Source organism: Fringilla coelebs (assembly GCF_963513975.1).
Source record: "Fringilla coelebs genome assembly, chromosome: 20".
NCBI lineage: Eukaryota > Metazoa > Chordata > Aves > Passeriformes > Fringillidae > Fringilla > Fringilla coelebs.
Window position 1 is genome coordinate 167,450 of NC_140046.1, and position 17,433 is coordinate 184,882.

At 37.7% G+C, this 17,433-nt stretch overlaps 1 protein-coding gene across 2 annotated transcripts in view; it reads right to left on the reverse strand.

Annotated features, from left to right (window-relative positions):
- Positions 1-645: 645 nt before the first annotated feature.
- Positions 646-17,433, reverse strand: part of PITPNM3 (PITPNM family member 3) — a 38,068-nt gene continuing 21,280 nt past the window's right edge. Inside the window, exons 10-19 of one of the 2 annotated variants that reach the window (XM_084219374.1) lie at positions 15,763-15,933; positions 14,508-14,702; positions 13,554-13,702; positions 11,774-11,890; positions 11,016-11,132; positions 9,703-9,851; positions 8,522-8,671; positions 7,488-7,671; positions 6,961-7,089; positions 646-6,574 (exon numbers count right to left, since the gene is read on the reverse strand). In XM_084219374.1, coding sequence (XP_084075500.1) covers positions 6,266-6,574; positions 6,961-7,089; positions 7,488-7,671; positions 8,522-8,671; positions 9,703-9,851; positions 11,016-11,132; positions 11,774-11,890; positions 13,554-13,702; positions 14,508-14,702; positions 15,763-15,933 — 1,670 coding nt within the window. In that variant the 3' untranslated portion in view covers positions 646-6,265. The remainder of the gene's footprint in view (positions 6,575-6,960; positions 7,090-7,487; positions 7,672-8,521; positions 8,672-9,702; positions 9,852-11,015; positions 11,133-11,773; positions 11,891-13,553; positions 13,703-14,507; positions 14,703-15,762; positions 15,934-17,433) is intronic. The other variant, XM_084219373.1, reaches the window with a different exon arrangement.

Sequence of the window (17,433 nt, forward strand, 5' to 3'; positions counted from 1 at the left end):
TTCTACTTGGTAATTTTTAAAATGTGCATGTGACCTAGTAGGTCCAGTGTTACTAATATTTTAATGGTATCAGGTATAAATATGAAAAGCATTCAATTATGATTTACGTGTAAGTATTGATTTTTAAACTTGCTCCCAATTTTTTTTTCTTGTCAAATGAACCCATTTTAAAACATTTGAACAATTAATGAGGCCTGGAAATATGAAAGCAACCCTTCCAGCCCGAAGACTTCTAGATTTTCAGATGACTGAGAATTTTAGCTTGTGTTATTTCTTGATCCAGTGTTTGTGTGAGTTTTGTGGGTTTTTTAACAACTTTTCTATATGGAAGTATATATATAGTATCTCTAAGTTGTTCTTTGTATGTCCTGAAACTACTTCTATAAAGCTTTCACAAATATGTTGTCTCATTAGTGAAATTCCTTTTTCTGTGACTTTTAAAAAGGAAGGAGGGTTGGAGGTTTTTGAAAAGTTGACCTCCAATCTAAGTATTATTTCAAACAGATCAACCAGCTTCTGTTGATAATGTTTCCACCAGCTACTCGGACATGTACAGTCATAATCCAATATTTATCAAATTACTGGTAAGAAAAATCAGTGACACTATTTGTTTAAAGGCAAGGAAGGTTTTATTTAAGTGGCTAATCTGTTTTAAGATATTAAAAACCAGCTCACATCAAAATCTATAGCAGTTGTAGAAATCTTACTCCTTATTTCATATTAAGAAATTCATTATTGTACATTTTTGAATCTTTACAAGGCAGCCATAAGAAATATAAACATTTGTCACCAGATAGAACCTTCTCACTGACAATATTTAAAAGTATGCACTTAATAAAACTATAGACTGAAAGAACACCTACAATTTCAAGTTTCCTTGTGTGAATTCAGTTGTAAGGGGATTGCCCCTTTTCACTCCAACAAATAGAAAAACAAATTATGCATAAGACTTGGGGTTCTGTGAGAGGACTGCCATTCTGGGCTGTATACCAGTCATCCAGGTATAACACTACCTTTCAAACTTGCTATCTGTAAATCATGTTTCAATGTTGCTATCTCTAATATACCATCTCCTACCATGTCACAGTAAACCTGCCTCTCTCTTTTCTCCCTCCTATGTTCTATACACCCATACAAATGACAAATGAATTGTGAAATTTATTTCCCCCACGCTCCCAAAATCCCATTCAGTTTCAAGGATAGCTTATTGAGATTAATACAAGTAGGGGGTAAACTGTAATAATCTCTGTTTGGGCTTGACCTAAAATGAGTGAAAGAGCCAACACATGACTTCAATTCCAGTGTCCATGCACAGGACTCTAGCTGTTCCAGGCCTTATTTCTGAAAAATAGATATTTTCATCCAGAAAAATGTGCTATTACTTCCATTTTTATGGGGGTTCTGAATTTAGGCTCATCTATAGGAACATATGTGTTACCTTGAGTGACTAAACATAATGGAAGTCTTCATTTCCTTCACAAACCCACAATTTCTGCTTAAGCTTTGAACACAGACCATGAGGAATCACTGCTCTTAGAGAAGCTGAAAAAGTAGGCTGGAAGGTTTAATGTGTATAGGAATTCTATCCTGTACCAACTCCAGATAAGGATGAAAGTGCCACTTTCTTCCCTGCATGCCTGACTTGAACAATTCAAGGCAGAAATCTTGAGTTCAGATGCCACAAGTCAATCTCTAATCAGAAAAATCATGAAATTGTGGTGCATAATCCTCATCTCTCCATTATCAAGCCAATGAGTTTACTAGAAAGATACCCATGCTCCAATCAGCTAGTCCTATGATGATGTACTCACCTTGCTGCAGCCTAGATGGCAATAGGGAAAAAAAAAACCCGAGGAAAATCCTACTTGTTCAGTAACAACTGTTGGACCTACAAATTTTAAAACATAAAATACCTACTGGTTTCAGGTATTGTTTTAAATGCTTATAAAAAAGCTTTTAGCAAGTTTAAAACAGAAATGGTATAGAAAGAAGGGAAAAAGTTTTCCCTTTCTATATTTATTCCATAAATTATACTATAGATTCCATGATGATACGATAGATCTAAATATTGAGGATTTGTTAAATACACGCATTAGTAGTGTCCTGGCTAAAGAAAGACTGCAATGTATAAACAAGACAACTTGTTCACTAGTAATGGCAAACAAAGGCTATTTTGCAGAATACTGGGGCTTCTGAAAAAAATGTCTTTGTCCTGCATAAACCAGGGTGTGTAATTTTTTTCCCTCTAGTTTACTGATAGTTCCACTTCTACATAACCAGTGAAAGTTTTAGCTGCTTGGAAGTGATTTCCTTAGGTACTAGAGGAAAAAGTGAAGTAATCTGTATAAATTAAGACTAGTTTAATGTAAACAAATAAAATGACAGCTCTCATGAACCCCAATGAATAAGAATTACCAATACTTTGTCATTTTTACACCTAACAGAATTTTATGCTGAATAGATACAAACCATGCCACAAAACTAAACAGGAATACTTTGGTCAAGCAAAAATCTATACCAAGAGCACTAGTGTACACAAACAAAAATGTTATTCAAAATAAGCAGATTTGGATTAACATCACTATTCAATTCTGCAATCTATACAATGATATCTTGTTCCAAACCTACCTAGCTAGACAACAAAATTGAACAGACAGCCTCTGTTGCTGTGTTTGAGTTGGTTTTGTTCTTTTTTTTTTTTTTTTAATGTGTATTGGTTACAAATTGCTGTGAAAGCAGAACCAAAACTAGTGTCTTCCAGTAGCTATACACACATACACACAGACAAAACCAAAACACCACAGTTGTGAAGGTGTGTTTTCACAATATCTCAAACAACTTTACCACTGCTATTAATCACAGCCATTTTTTACAGTAATTTAAAATGGATCCATATAAACAGGACAAAGAAGTAAATGCTTCCAACTGCGGCATACTTGTACTGTACCCTTAACACCCACTGGACTAACAATTTTGCTTTTACAATTTCATTTTTGCTTCCTCCATTCAGCACATTTAAAGAATGTGCTTTTCTGTTACACACTGGAGCTACTAAACGAAAGACGGTGCTTAAACAACTGGTAAGTCTAATGTATGTTCTGTGGGCACACCCACCTGACTTCACTGTCCCTTTCCCTTCTGTGTATGCTAAAACACTTTCATAGTCTGTGTAGTTTAAGTGCGTGCTGACTGCACAGAAACTGCAGTCATGAGGACTCGCAATCAAGAATAAGATGACTGTAGGATCAAACTTACCCTCAGCAAATGGCTTCCTAGGGGACTGACCTTCCATGAAAACACAGGTAGGACTGAAATCCAATTGCAAGCTGAATGCCTGTGAACGACTGGATGCAGTTTCACGTGGACAAAGTGTGTAACTAAGAAGTCTGTGTCACTATTTTGCCAAAGTGCACAGCTGGAGTGTGGGATCACAAGATAAACCATTCTAGCCATGAGCAATCAGCAGTGCTGGAAATATGCAAATGCCATATAAGCTCTCATACATAGTATGAAAAATTTAGGGAGAGTATTTTCAGCTTGATTTTAATACCATGTGTAGAAACTTTGAAATTGTTACCACACTAAACCATATACACACATGCAAGCACGTTTTACTGCTTTACACACTTGTTTTACTGCTATTAGCTCCTAATATTCTTAAGGGAAGCCAGCACAGTGACTACTGTAAAGGTGACCCAGCTATTAACAGAAATACACCAAATCCGAGTCTTGATGACATGGAACCTGTAAAATGACGTTATGTCTCCAAGAGTAAAAGCCCTTTATAACCTAGGAGATTTTTCTAACCTTGTACACAGATACTATTTCCTTCATTACAGTAACAGAATTACACACAGATCCCTCTTTTGAAAGGAAGTAGACCTTTCTACTACAGCAATTGAACAAAAAAATAGGTTTTCAAGTCTCTTGGTTGATAGAGGTAGATGGCTAAAACAACAGTAGCTTTGAACAGGAATAGCGATTACAGTCAGGAGACATCCTAAACAACATCCAATGATTAAAAAGAACTTTTCAATCAGTAAATATTTTAGACCCCTCATCAAACTTAACATTTTCCTAGTAAGTTCCTCTCACAGGCTTTGTATTCCCATGCCTTTTTAAAACTAACAAGCAGAAGCAGGCTAACAGTAAATTCACTAAAAGGAGATGGAGGCTGGTGCACCTGTGCAACCTCATCATGGTGCAAAGCAGAGAAGAAATGGACTATGTGACTAGAATTAGTACGTGCAGTGGGCTGAGAGAGAACATGGAATAATTCCTCCAACTTCAGGGATTCAAGAACTATGACACTACTGGGAAAGATTTATAAATGTTAAGAGTGTTTCAATGTAGTTTGCAAGCTATCTTTCATTTAGCTTTTGTAGCAACAGAGCCCAAAACCTTAGCCCCTTGTAATGTATTTACCTGCTCCCACAGAGTGTTTGCTACCAAACATTTTACATCTTTCCTTAATCTTCAGCAGAGATTACCCCTTTCCTTAAAGGAAGCACTCGGAAAAAAAACCAAAACAACTAACTTCTGATGTGCCAGAGATACTTCAGGAAGTTTGAAATAGGTAACTGACAATCTTGCCAAGTAAAGTCTGAAAATATAAATCAAACATCTCCACTTATAACCTATTTTGCTGCCTCTTAAGGCAAAAGCTACACTCTTATACCATTCCAAAAATCCACTGAAACTTCATGGTTAACAGAAAGTACAGACTTAGTTTACTTCTGAACTGTCTTAATAGTTTTCCATTGCATTCATTGTTTTACATGTTAACTTTCAAAATCATTAACTGACTTGGTGAGAGACTGTCTGATTTGGCAAAACCTGAAAGGGGGATGGAGAGGCACCAAACCCTCTCTACCCCAATTCCCTGAAATAAAAAACAAACAACAAACCTGAAAAGGAATTTTCTTTTGACTTCAAGCTTTCTCAGTGTCAATAGTATGTTTTTAACTCTAAAAAATAAAAAGGGGGTTTTATGTGCACTTCTAACTTCACTGCAGATTTTAAAACATGCGTCAGTTCAGTCATTAAAATTCTCTTGACGAATTTCCATGGAAGTATCTGCATGAAGAATCTGCAAACTGCTACTATGTTAAAGTAACTATAACACTCTAGAAATATTACTACTTAGGGAAAACATCACACATTTTACTTCTAGTAAGTCCATTGAGAGATCAGAGAGAAATTTAAATCAGTAGAGAAATGTCTATGTGGCACCTGTATTTTTGCATGTCCACTCTTTGAAGCTCAAATGCTATAATTCTGAATGCTACAGATTGTCTTAATGCAGCACATGCTGTGAAGCATGAGAAGGTAAACAATTTATCAATTTACTTAATTATTGTTTTTTACCCCTCCAGTGTAAATATTCTAGTTTGAATAATTAAAAACGAATTGCTCTGAAGTTTGCAGATCCCTTAGTAAAACTGCTCCTTTTAGCTTGCCCTCTTAGGATCTGACTCTCGGACTGAGACCATCAGAGCCATCTTCTTTGGAGTAGTCCACACATTTTTGCACAGTCATCGAGTTCCACAAACAATGTGATCTTTGTACAGTTGCACACTACTTTGGTTACAACAACACTAACTGTGTTCAAACTGTGGCTGACATACTTATTTTTTTAATATGAAGTTTTTATGTTTGGTTCACAAGTGAAGTTTTCGCATTTTTTTGTCCAGTGAGGGCCCATGTTGGAGTCTGTTGACCAACACTGTAGGCTGAAAGGAAACCTTGGGTTTAAGGCACCCAGAAAGCATCTTGTTGTAGAAGTCCTAACCACCTGTTATTGTAGCTCCCACTGCTGCTTCCCTTTTATCACTTTTATTGAAAAGTGAAGGGGAAACAGACATGACTACTTAATGTTTTAAGTGTAAACCTCCTCTGTAACTACAGGACGTACCCTTGATGCTGGTTTGGGTGCAGCTAATTAGCTGATACCACAATTCTTCTGAGTAAAATCAATATCTTTTTCTCTTACTGCACATATTATATTTGTTCCCAAAAATAACCTGTTGCTATGATGATAAACTTGTGTTAGTTTTAGATTGTTTTAAACGCCCCCAATAAACATGATAATAGAAAGAGACTGAAAGTGCCCCAGTTGGTGTAAGAAGGCAGATTTCGGAACAGGGAAGACTCCAAGGTACAAATTCCTGTCCACGTCTCTTATTTTGGAGCTGCCTAAATACTACCTTTCAGGCATGCCTACAAATTTTATGGGGTGCATCCAAGATCTACAGTCCCAATCCTCCTAGGGAATAGATTCAAATTTGTGAACTCCACCTCGAACCCAAGCAATGGATGGAAAATGCCTGTCATGATCTTTGTCTGATTCAGGCTGGCTCTGAGCACGCTCTGGCTTGGGGTTTAAAGAAGGCGGGTCGGGTTGCTGTACAGACATAGTCCTGCGGAGGTGGTTTCTCTTGCGCAAAAACTCAGGTTGCGAGTGGAGGCCAAAGCTGCCTTTTCTCAAGATCATCCGAGAGTTGTTCTTTTTCGGTCGTGAATGGACACTGAACTCCAGCGAGGCCAAGTGGGCTGCATAACCCTCACTGAGGAACTGAAATAGGAAGAAAAGAAGTGGGTGACAAATTACTGCTGCCTTGATCAATGAGTGCTATGAGGCATTAAGTTTTGATCACTGGCATCCCAGCTAGACACCTACAAAATACTAATACTCCTCTCCCCTCAATTTTTTTTTTCAAGTGACCCATTTGATTTTGTCATTCAGAAATATGCAATGCATGCACTTGTAGATACAACCTACCACCACTTGATTCTCTTTACTATTCACCCTTCCAGAAAATGCCTCATTTGTAACCCCTACTGCCTTTCTTTGAAATACCGTTGCTGCTTTGTGTATTTGTGAGTTCGCACATGCATTCACTTGCATGCATTGCCTTGCCTTCCCTAGGACTTCCTGACTGAATAGCAAGAGTTACTTACTTGGCACTGTGCCTGGTATTTCTTTGTGGATCGTCCAACTATGTAGATCTGGGATGGCGACAGAGCCAAGACACTGTACACAGAAATATCCTTCATGGAACCATATGCGGCACAGATTTTGATGTGGCACTGAAACAAACATTACTTCCAAAGTGAACACACTATTGAACACCATGCAACTACAAGGCTGGCACTTGATTTACAGTAAAGCAGCATATGAGTTCCCTGTTAAAAATTTCAGTCTGTAAACCACAGAAAGCTAAATTAATCTGCCTGCATGTGAGCAAGAGCTACCGCTATGCGCACAGGAAAGGACAAGCAGTTCATTTACTGATTTTTCATGATTGGAGGTCCCTTTGGATGTTTTATCAGCTTTCCCTACTCTTTAAAAAATGAGAAAATAAGTGAGGAGTGGCAAAAAGACTTTGTGATGTTCAGTAAGACTTACAGTTCAGAAAGAAGGGAGATCTCTACTGAATTGCATTCCCTGAAAAGAGGTTTTAAGGCTACAAATAGGTTTCTAGTACCTCTTGCATAAGATTCCGGAGGAAAATGGTCTTTTGTCGCAGTGGGTCATGAACGAGTCCATCTGAGAAGAAGATCATCCCTTGTGGGAAATTGTGTTGGGACAACCATGAAACTACACGCTGTTTCTGCATATCTGGACGGCCGGTGATATAGATAATCAGATATCCCAGGTCCTGCCAATGCCTGTCAGAAGAAGCAGTTAAATTATGTAAGTGCAGAAAGAGCAACAATGCTCACAGGTCAGGTTAGCATCTTTTCTCTGACCAGTTATAAGTCATATGATATCCTTCAACAAGTGGAAAGCAGCATGCCTAAGTCTCTGCTCCAATCCAGAAACTAAGTAATAATGTCTACACCTCGGGGGAGATGGAGGAAAGCAAGAGACATTCTTATACAAAATATTATCTAAAATATAAGAGCCATTCAAAAATATACTTAGAATAAACCTTGCAACACATCAGGTGCTTTTTTGAAATCTTTTGAAATCTACTACTTTTGAAATCTTTAATGAGATTTCCTGCCATTTCAGCCATAAGGAATGGAAACCCTTGAAAACTGACACCTCTACATTCTCATGCAAGTTCCAAAATGAGAACTGCCATTTCCCATCCAGTGCAACATTAACAGACCTGCAAGAATGAATTAAAAGGCCTTTTAATTTTTCCTCCAAAAACATTCTTGCATTCATGGCACCAGATATTTTTTAAGTACAAATATGTCCTTACTTGAAATTAGTGAAACACAAAATACACATGGAATCACTATTAACTCACTGCACACACTTCAAGATCATATTCCCAAGAAGCAACTTTTTGTCTTTAAGCAATTTAAACTACAAATTTCAATGTAATCCACAGCATTCTAGTATTTCTCTGAAATTCAGGCAGATGTGCTGTGCAAGAAAATATAGAAATGTATCTGCAGAGAATCTTGGCACTTAGAAAATTGCTGTCTGTTTAGTATAACAACCCTTTTCCTTTCTACTGTGTTCAAGCAGAAAGTCAGAGACTTGAAGTGCTCAAATCTCATTTACCTGACAACATCAACGGCCCCCGCTCGGACTTTGGGATCACTTCCCATGATTGAAACACTTGCTGCAAAGGAGCCATCAATGCTGAACACAACACATTCCATTCCTCGGGGCAATACAGTCAGGTAACTCGCTGCACTGCTCTGGTCCCCTCTGCAGAGTCAAAGCAATAAATTAATTTAAAAAGCAAAATGTCAGAATGCATTTTCTGCATGTTCTAGTTAAGATTTGGAATTAGATCTTTCTAGACCTACAGCTTTAAAAATCACTGTCAAATATGGCTTCTGATTTCAGTCTTATGTGGGACAATAAAAACTTACATTTTTAGGAAATAGTTTTTCAAAGAGAAATTTGGAAGCTGATCCTAATAAGAAATCACATGCATACAAATAACCAAAAGAATTAGGAAAAAAAAACTGCAAAACACCTGGAAGTATTCTAATTACTACTCAAACTTTCTCCATAAGCTTAACAGTTTGTAATATGGACATTAGCTATCCTCTTGCAAATATCCCCCCTTGCAATGGCAATGCCAGTTGAAAAAAGTAAAAAACAAAATACAAAAGCAGCAAGTAAACACACAAAAACAAACAACCAACCAAAAAACAATGCAGTCATACATCACTCTTGTCATGGAAGGACATGTGAAAACCATTTCCTTATGATGTATTTTCCCCAAGAGAATTGGATGTTAAAAATGGATAAATGACAAGGAAATCCAAAGGTCTTCTCATCCCACCACCTCATGTTCCCTAAAACCTGTAATCTAAAGACCACGTTCATGTCTGGTGATGAAGATTCCCCTATAAATATGTGCTCACAGCCTAATGAACAAAGACAGGACAATTTATTTCGTTCCTCTTTGAAACTTACTCCTGCACTCTAAATCTTCATTTTTGAATATAATTTTATTTGTGTTTCAGTAACTATTTTCTTGAATTGATCGCCTTTTTTATTCAACTGAGGTAAAACATTTTCTCCTTCTCAAGTTGCACTACATAGGATTGTAAGCTGAGTTTGGACTTTGTTAACTGGTGGATAACAACACATTCTATTTCAGCTAAATTCTCCTCATTGATTTAATCTCCCAAGCAGGGATTCAAATGACGTTTTTACCCAGTTTTGAAGTTCCTTCCTGATCACCAAAACCCATCACAGCTTTAGTTCCAGCTTGGAGTTATTACCTGACCACCATTTTGATGGGATACACACCAACTCTCAGTCTCTTCTCTTCAGGTATATTGTAGGATATCCGTCCACTGCTGTTGGATATCTCTGTGTCAAAATACACCCACCTACCCGAAGATGGCTCAGTCATTACAAAGATATCCACCTGCAAAACCAATGAAACAGTAATCTAGTGTGATAGTCAACAAACACCCCCTATGTGCAAGGCCTGCCAAGCCTAGATAATATTAGTATCTCCAACCATGTCTGGTAGTAAAAGGTTACAAGGAAGTTTGAAGGAACCTTATTACTGAGTAAGAACTTCAAAGAGAGTCCTCTTAATAAGCAAATCCTTTCTAACACACAAGAGTTTATTGTCTTCATAATTTAAAACCCTGGGCTTAGCACTGCAAATATAGAGGTCAGAAATTTGGGAGGAGCCCTAAACTAGGAAAAAGACAATTTTACCTTGCATGGCTATATTACCTTTTCGCACACTAAACCTACAAAGAAACCTCCTGCATCTGGTTCTTGAGACAAAATCTTTCTCAAATCATAACCTCGCCTACAACCAAAACAGTTCAAAGTATCAAAAGATTTAATCAATATGGTTTTCTTCAACTGAAATATTTAATCAAAATTAACATAATCTATATTAAATACTTTGCTAGACCTGAAACAAACCAAGTGAAGCCTACATGCTTCAGTTTTGCCATCAGCTCAGTGGCACTGCTCTCTTAATTTGCTCAGAAACTCCTACAATCTCAGTGAATATGAAAAAAATGTGTTCACTTGATGCTTGGCTTTATTAGCTGTAAGCTTGGCTTCTGCAGGCAGCTTTAGGAATGACTGTTTCAATTGCGTCACATTACTAATAATTTCTAAAACTAATTTTTACTTGTCCATGTGTAAGATACAGCAGCCACCTAGCAGCTAGAATGCCTATTCTTTTATCAAGTTGTTTTACCTGGATAGGATGATACATGGTTTTCTTTTACTGCTTTGTCAACTACTATAAAATTCTTTTTCCTTCTTCCACTGAAAGTTAATTGTCCCCAGTAGGTGGTATAGCTGGATGGCAGGTTCAGAAACCACTGCACAGCACACTCACCACCAACCAAAGTAGATACCCATCATCAGGTAAGAGAGATGAGAGCTCAGACACTGGTTAGCCATCAGGAAAGACCACTTTATAGCATATTTCTGCCTAAGTAGTAGGGGGCTAGTGACATTTCCCCTCACTGTAAGGCTTTCTCTGACCCTGTACATGTGTGCTACATTCAACAACTGTTTCAAGTAAAACTAAGAAAATGGACTACTCAGACTTCACCTTTTCACCTGTTAAAGCCACCATGTCCAGAGGTCCATACATAAAGCGCCCAACTAGTACCTGAGGACCATCTTCTGCTGCAATGACATCATTAGCTCGGTGATTAGCAGTCACGTTCTGAAAGAAGAGCAGATGAGAACGGTACGGTTCTTTTTTGTCACAAGGCTGCTGTCTCTATTTTGTTATGAACACTGACACAGAAACACAGTCCTGGGCAGTATGTCTGAGGTAAATGAAGTGCACTGCATTCCCATTTCAGCTGGAGCCTGATTTTCACCTGTGGTGGGTTCCTGAATAGACTTTCTAGAGCGAGTACTCAAAACGACCAAATAAGAGAGAACATGTGAGGGAAAGCCAATTCTTTTTCAAGTGGTGCCACAGGGCCATATCATTATGCGCAGGGCACATGCATTTTAACTGATATTATTAAGTGACTTAGCACCTGAAGAATGCAGGAAATATTTGTGCTTAGCTTATAGATTTGTCTAGCATAAAAGAAACCTCTTTGCATAAACTTAGGGCCTGTCTGTTATTTAAAGAAAGAAATATACTTTCTCCCAACATGAAGTGATAAACCAAGATGAAATTACTCATATTCCCTAACCATTAATCTGCCTGCCTCTGGATTAAGTTATCAGTTTTCAGCTCTTTAGTGATATTCAGTTATGTAAACTCTTACTTGGGGAGATCAAACTCCATTTAAATCTCTGCCAAACCCATGTTTCAGAGCTGCCACATATATTCAGTGTTAAACTTACCCTCAATTTGACATGTGTCCTCTTGCGTAGCCATTTTTCTCGTGGATTGGATGGACTTAGTGTTTCTGGATCCAGGTTGTCATTTTCCTTGAAATTTATATTTTCATACCTCATCACCTGAAATTATATTAATATTTTAATAAACAGATTATGGCCTGAGGAGTCCTGGTACTTAGCAAAGAAAGAGAAATTACACTGCTGCCCCAGTTGAGTGACACTGCAGAGCCAAAGGCACAATGGAAGTAGAGTGGTAAAGCCATTTGTCCACAAAACCTGCACAGACAAAGAAACTGCTTTCAATCTGTTGGCCAACACTTAATTTCAAATGTTTATTGAACAGCTTTTTCATTCACAGCAGAGCCTGCACATTCCTCCAAGAGAAAACAGTGAAAACATTAGGATGGTATCAAGTGACAAGTCACATTGTCTTGATGATGGTCTGCAAAGCCTGTAACGAAGCATAAAACCACAGAAGCATTTTTTTAATGTCCTTTATGTGGCAGACATCAGACTCCTGACTTCATCTATATTGATTTTCTACATATCTACTCAGAGAAAATGTTTTTTATCCCTTTTGAGTATTACTACTTCAGTAGCTGATAGGTAGAGACCCACAAGGACCCACTGAAGTCCAACTGAACTTGCAGAACCTTATTATGTCATACACATTCTATAACCTAAACATCATATATTTACCAAGAAACTTTCACATCCAACTCAGATTTCAGGAGACAACCCACAGAATTCAGAATCTGGGTGTGGGTTATGCCACATTTCAATTGAAACCAGAAGCACTGTCTCACTGCAAACTGTGGGTTGTACCTGCAATCACAAATAGCTATTTTGAATGAGAAATAGATTAACAAATTTTTCAAGTTGAACAGCTGGTTTTCTGTGCTGAAGTTTTACAATCTCAGTACCCTTGCAAAGAGAGTGGTCTAGAACCCTTTTAAAAGATGTCTTATATGAAGTCCCTTGAATAAAATCATGCTGCAATCAGCCAGCAAAGCAGCTGGCTTGCAACAAATTACAGTAGTGTTGAGAAGTAAGCCTGGTTTTTAACAAATTGGCATAAATTCTATTCACTAGAGGTAATGTGCAGGCAATATATGCAGCCACAGTGCATCCAGGAGCCATTAGTCTTATTCTTAACCCCCAACAAGGGTAGAAGGTCCAGACTGTACTGGAACTAACTAGTCCTTTATGTAGAACTGTAAGCTCACATACTGCTTTAGAGATATGTTCTAAATGCTTGAAAGGCTTATTAAATTCTAAAAGCTGTAATGCGCTTACAAGGCTAAGAAAGTGTCCTGTAAAAGAGAGACCTGACTTTCTTATGGAAAGCAGTACTTTCACACTGGTTTACTATCAGATGTATGCTAGTAATTCGATACTTAATAGGGAGATATATAATTATGTAATATTTATACTACATAATTATATGTAATGTAATGGAGATATGGAAATAGCCTATTCCTTCAAAACCAGAACCAAATTAATATATAATACAGGGTTAGACTGATCTGGGGCATAGGAGGGGTGAGATATGCATAAAGGTGCAATATTACTGGTCACAAAGTCAGCAGTGCTAATGGTGGGCTCACTGTCCCCTTTATCTCTCCAATAAATCCAGATCTGTCACTCCTAAATGCACTTGTATGTGATGCATCCACACTTAGCCATCTAATGGACTGAGAGATTCAAAGACTGACCGTTGGAAAATGCAATTAACAATCACAAGGTTATCTGCTGCAGAGAGAAAAAAAAAAAGATCAGTTACCTGTCTTAAGATGAAGGCCACAACATCTGTTGATTCCCAATAGCTGGCATGAAAGAGATGTGGCAGGGCCACTGTTGGAAAGGCTGTCAGTACATCTGGACAATACAAGGCATAATCTATTCGTTTTGTTCCCCACCACTTTGCAGTAACTACAAAAAAAATGAAACAAAATAGCATGACATTTCCATATCAATAAATTTCTTGCTGTCTTCATTTTAAGCTAGATAATGGAATTAGGTCTTCTGCTTTCTTAATCTTGACATTTTAAGTCTGTTAAAGCTATCTGTCATTCACAAAAGTACAGTTTTTACTCACTGCATCATCCCTTAATTGCCTAACATCTAAAGAGTTCTTCTTGGGTCCAAGTTTTGGGAAGCAGAAATCACTACAGCATGATCCCCACTGCTTTCTGGTCCATGGAAAATGTACAGTGAAAGACTATTCCTTTTATGATCATGTTATAGGGTAAGAATTGCAAATGCCTCCCAAACAGTGAAGCAAATATTGAGTGAGAGAGAGAGAGAGAGATACATACATACATACATACATACATACATACATACATATATATACACACATGTGACTATAGTCCATAGCAGGACAATATACTGACTTACAGCACTTCTAATTATGAGTAACAAATCTTATCTACCTATACTGCTTCATGCCTAGAACATGATCATAAACCCCTGTTACTACAAAACTCCTGCGGCTATTTACGAGTAACACCATAATATAAAACTGACTTCTTTACTATTACTTTACCTACCTAATTACAAACAGAAAAGAAAGATAACTTGAGTTATGTAAAATTGCAGAAACTTGGGCTATTCTCATTCTCCCCAAATTCCAAGGAGATATATTTTCTTTTCATAATCAACTTTTTCACCAAAACAATGCGAAGGGAAAGGCTGTTGCCATATCCAATAGCACAGGGCACCAAGTTTTACTCACTGTTGGTGAGGCATGCTGATGGCAAGCTTTCAGTTGACCCAGAGTTTTCACTGTTTGTGCTGGCCAAGCTCAACTTTCTTGTTTTCCCTTGTGGTTGATCAGATGTATTTGGAGATCCAGGACACTCCTGAGAGAAAGGCATGTTCAAAGAGCTAGTCTCAAGGAACAGACCACTGTGATTGTGGAGAGCATCACCTGCAGGTTACAAAAGTGAAAATAACAATAAAAAAAAAAAAAAGGATGCACACCATGGTTTTGAAACTAGTGTTTCTTTGTATATCTTATTTCCTTATTTATTCATTTATTTTTAAATGGAGGGCTAATGAGCATTTTCCTGAATAATAATCTCATTTAATGCCCATGGATGAAACTTCCTCCTTCAGAGTGTGAATAGCATGACACAGCATGACTGTATGGAGAAAGCACACACCCTACTGCCATGAACGTGCAATGGCAACTGAGTGCTTTTGGCCAGAATCTTCAACACTTGGTAGTGATGCTGGGATGCTATTTTAGTTCACACTCAATCCCACTCATTTTAAAGTAATTTTCTGAGAACAACTACATAGTCCTGGGAGTCTGATACTTCTCTGGTCCTTTTTCTGACATGAGCAAATGTCCTTTTTGCATAATGTGACAAGTCAAAGATACTTCATGACTATATGATTTTACCTTATTTTCTATTGAGTCAAAAAAGCACAATTCCTTCTACTAGCACCTTGCTCATCCACCCCTTCCTCTTTCTTCCCCAGAAATCAACCTATTTCTGTTTGGCTTTTTTTTTTCCTGGATTCAAATCTTTATTACCAACATAACTATTGCTTAGTAATCCACCTAGGAGAAGTGCAATCAAGACTGCTCAGTGGTCTGATTTGTCCTAGTAGATATCTACAAAAAACTAACCACAAGGGACCAAAAGAAACAACATGTGAAGATCTAGGCAAAGGCCAACTAATTGTAAAAATTAATTGTTTAAAATGATAGCCAAGGACATGGAATTTTCCAAGTGACACTTCAACTAGAACAGTGGTATCGCCTTCAAACTCCTCTTTAACACAACTAGTATCACAAACCTCATGCATAAGAAAAATTTTTCTTAGTAATCTTCTTTGGTTCCACACTTGCTAAGTATGTCTGTGCTACTCAGTCCCAGTGTTGGTTTTTAGCATGCTGGCACGTTGCTATTTCAAATTCTCTTGAGAGAACACTTAAGAGAACAACAGGCAATGAGACCTATGAAAAACAGGCACTATACCTAACTGGTGAGATCTTCCATCCCCTAGTGGGTATCTCTGGTACCGTGGGACACTGAATGGAGGAAGAAGATGGAATCTTTTCTCCAACAATGGTTCAAGTCTGCAGGCAGAGGGGTCAGCAGAGTGAAAGAAGCTGTAAACTTGGCTGCAGGCTGGTCGGACCTGGCATACTTGGATGAGAACGAGACAGAGAAAAAGAGGCCAGTATTGCTGCTTTACAATTTTCAAGGAGTCTGTGCAGAAACACAGTTAATAGGGTCTTCTGCAAACTCCAGATTAGCACACAGCTGGCCAAATTGAATTTTTTCTTATTTCATATGTAAAGAACACTTCACTGCATAGGAGTTTAAAAAGACATCACAATCTGAAATGCAGGCACATATGAAATGTGAAGAGCAGCAGAAGAGAAACAGAAATAAAGGAGAAATGAAAAAATAAAAAAAAACTTGTAAATACATTATTGAGCATTATAGCTGTGATGTTCAGCACTTCAAATATATACGAGCAAAACAGCGTGATGGGCTTGTGTCATCCCGAGGACTTAAACCTAGGGGACAGCAGAACCTTCCCTTATATTATAAAAACTAATTCTAACAAAACAAATAAATACATCTGAATTTTACTTGTCACATTTTCAGGTAGCTTTCTACCTTTCATTTCAGTAAAGAGGGCACCTGACTCTTCTCAACTAATTTCCAACTGTCTGCATGATAGATTTAAATTTGTCTGTTTTCCTCTCAACTGTGTCACAATTATCACTTTAAAATGGGATTCTTTTATCATATGCACCTCTAAAGACTAATTATGCTTCAAGTAGACACTGCTCACCTTAAAATGTGTTTGAAATGCCCATCAGTTGAGCTGCTTTCAAAGCATACTCCTTTGCAGGATATTCGAGGAAGGATGGAAGTGAGAGCTAATTTGAAGAAAATAGTTTAAAATACTAGTAATTAACATGAAATTTTCCTTTCAAGGTGCCTGGAGGGTAGCAGAGTAGAGACTGTGGAAAGGACTGGCTAGGAAAAAAAAAACAAACCTTGGTGCTCTGAATTGTTGTCTCTTCTCATTATTGCAACAGATTTTCTCCCTCACCTAATAATAAATGAATGCATCATTTCCTATAAAGATGCTGTGCTATCCAAAGCTCACACAATGCAAAGAGACAAAGCAGATGCTGAATAATGAAAAGTAAAGTAATCTTTTAACTGAAAAAGTTAAAAAATCCAGATGCTTTAGAAATAAAATCCTCTCTCTCTCTGATCAGTAGGCTCTGTTACTAGAGAGGAAGAATGGCTCACAAGCAACACACCCGAGGGCCAAACCCACCCGCAAAGCCAGACATGAACAAGAGGTAATGCTGAACCAAGAAGAGATGTTATTTTTGGTATTGTTTTCAAGGACCCATCCTTGGTGAAGTGTGAGCTTCATGATGTATGACACAGAGTATATAATTAACAGCAGAACTTAAGACACACTTTTATAAGTGAGGAGTGACATCCCTGGAGCAATCCTCATCACCTCAGTACCCACCTACATTAACAGTCCCATCTCTTAAAGGAACTTACCTCACCCCCTGACTTTAACTAGGCTCCTTTATTTACCTCCTTTTTGTGTGAGCCTCTTTGTTTACAAAGGTCTTTATGCTTCCTGTATTTTAACCCCAAGAAGAA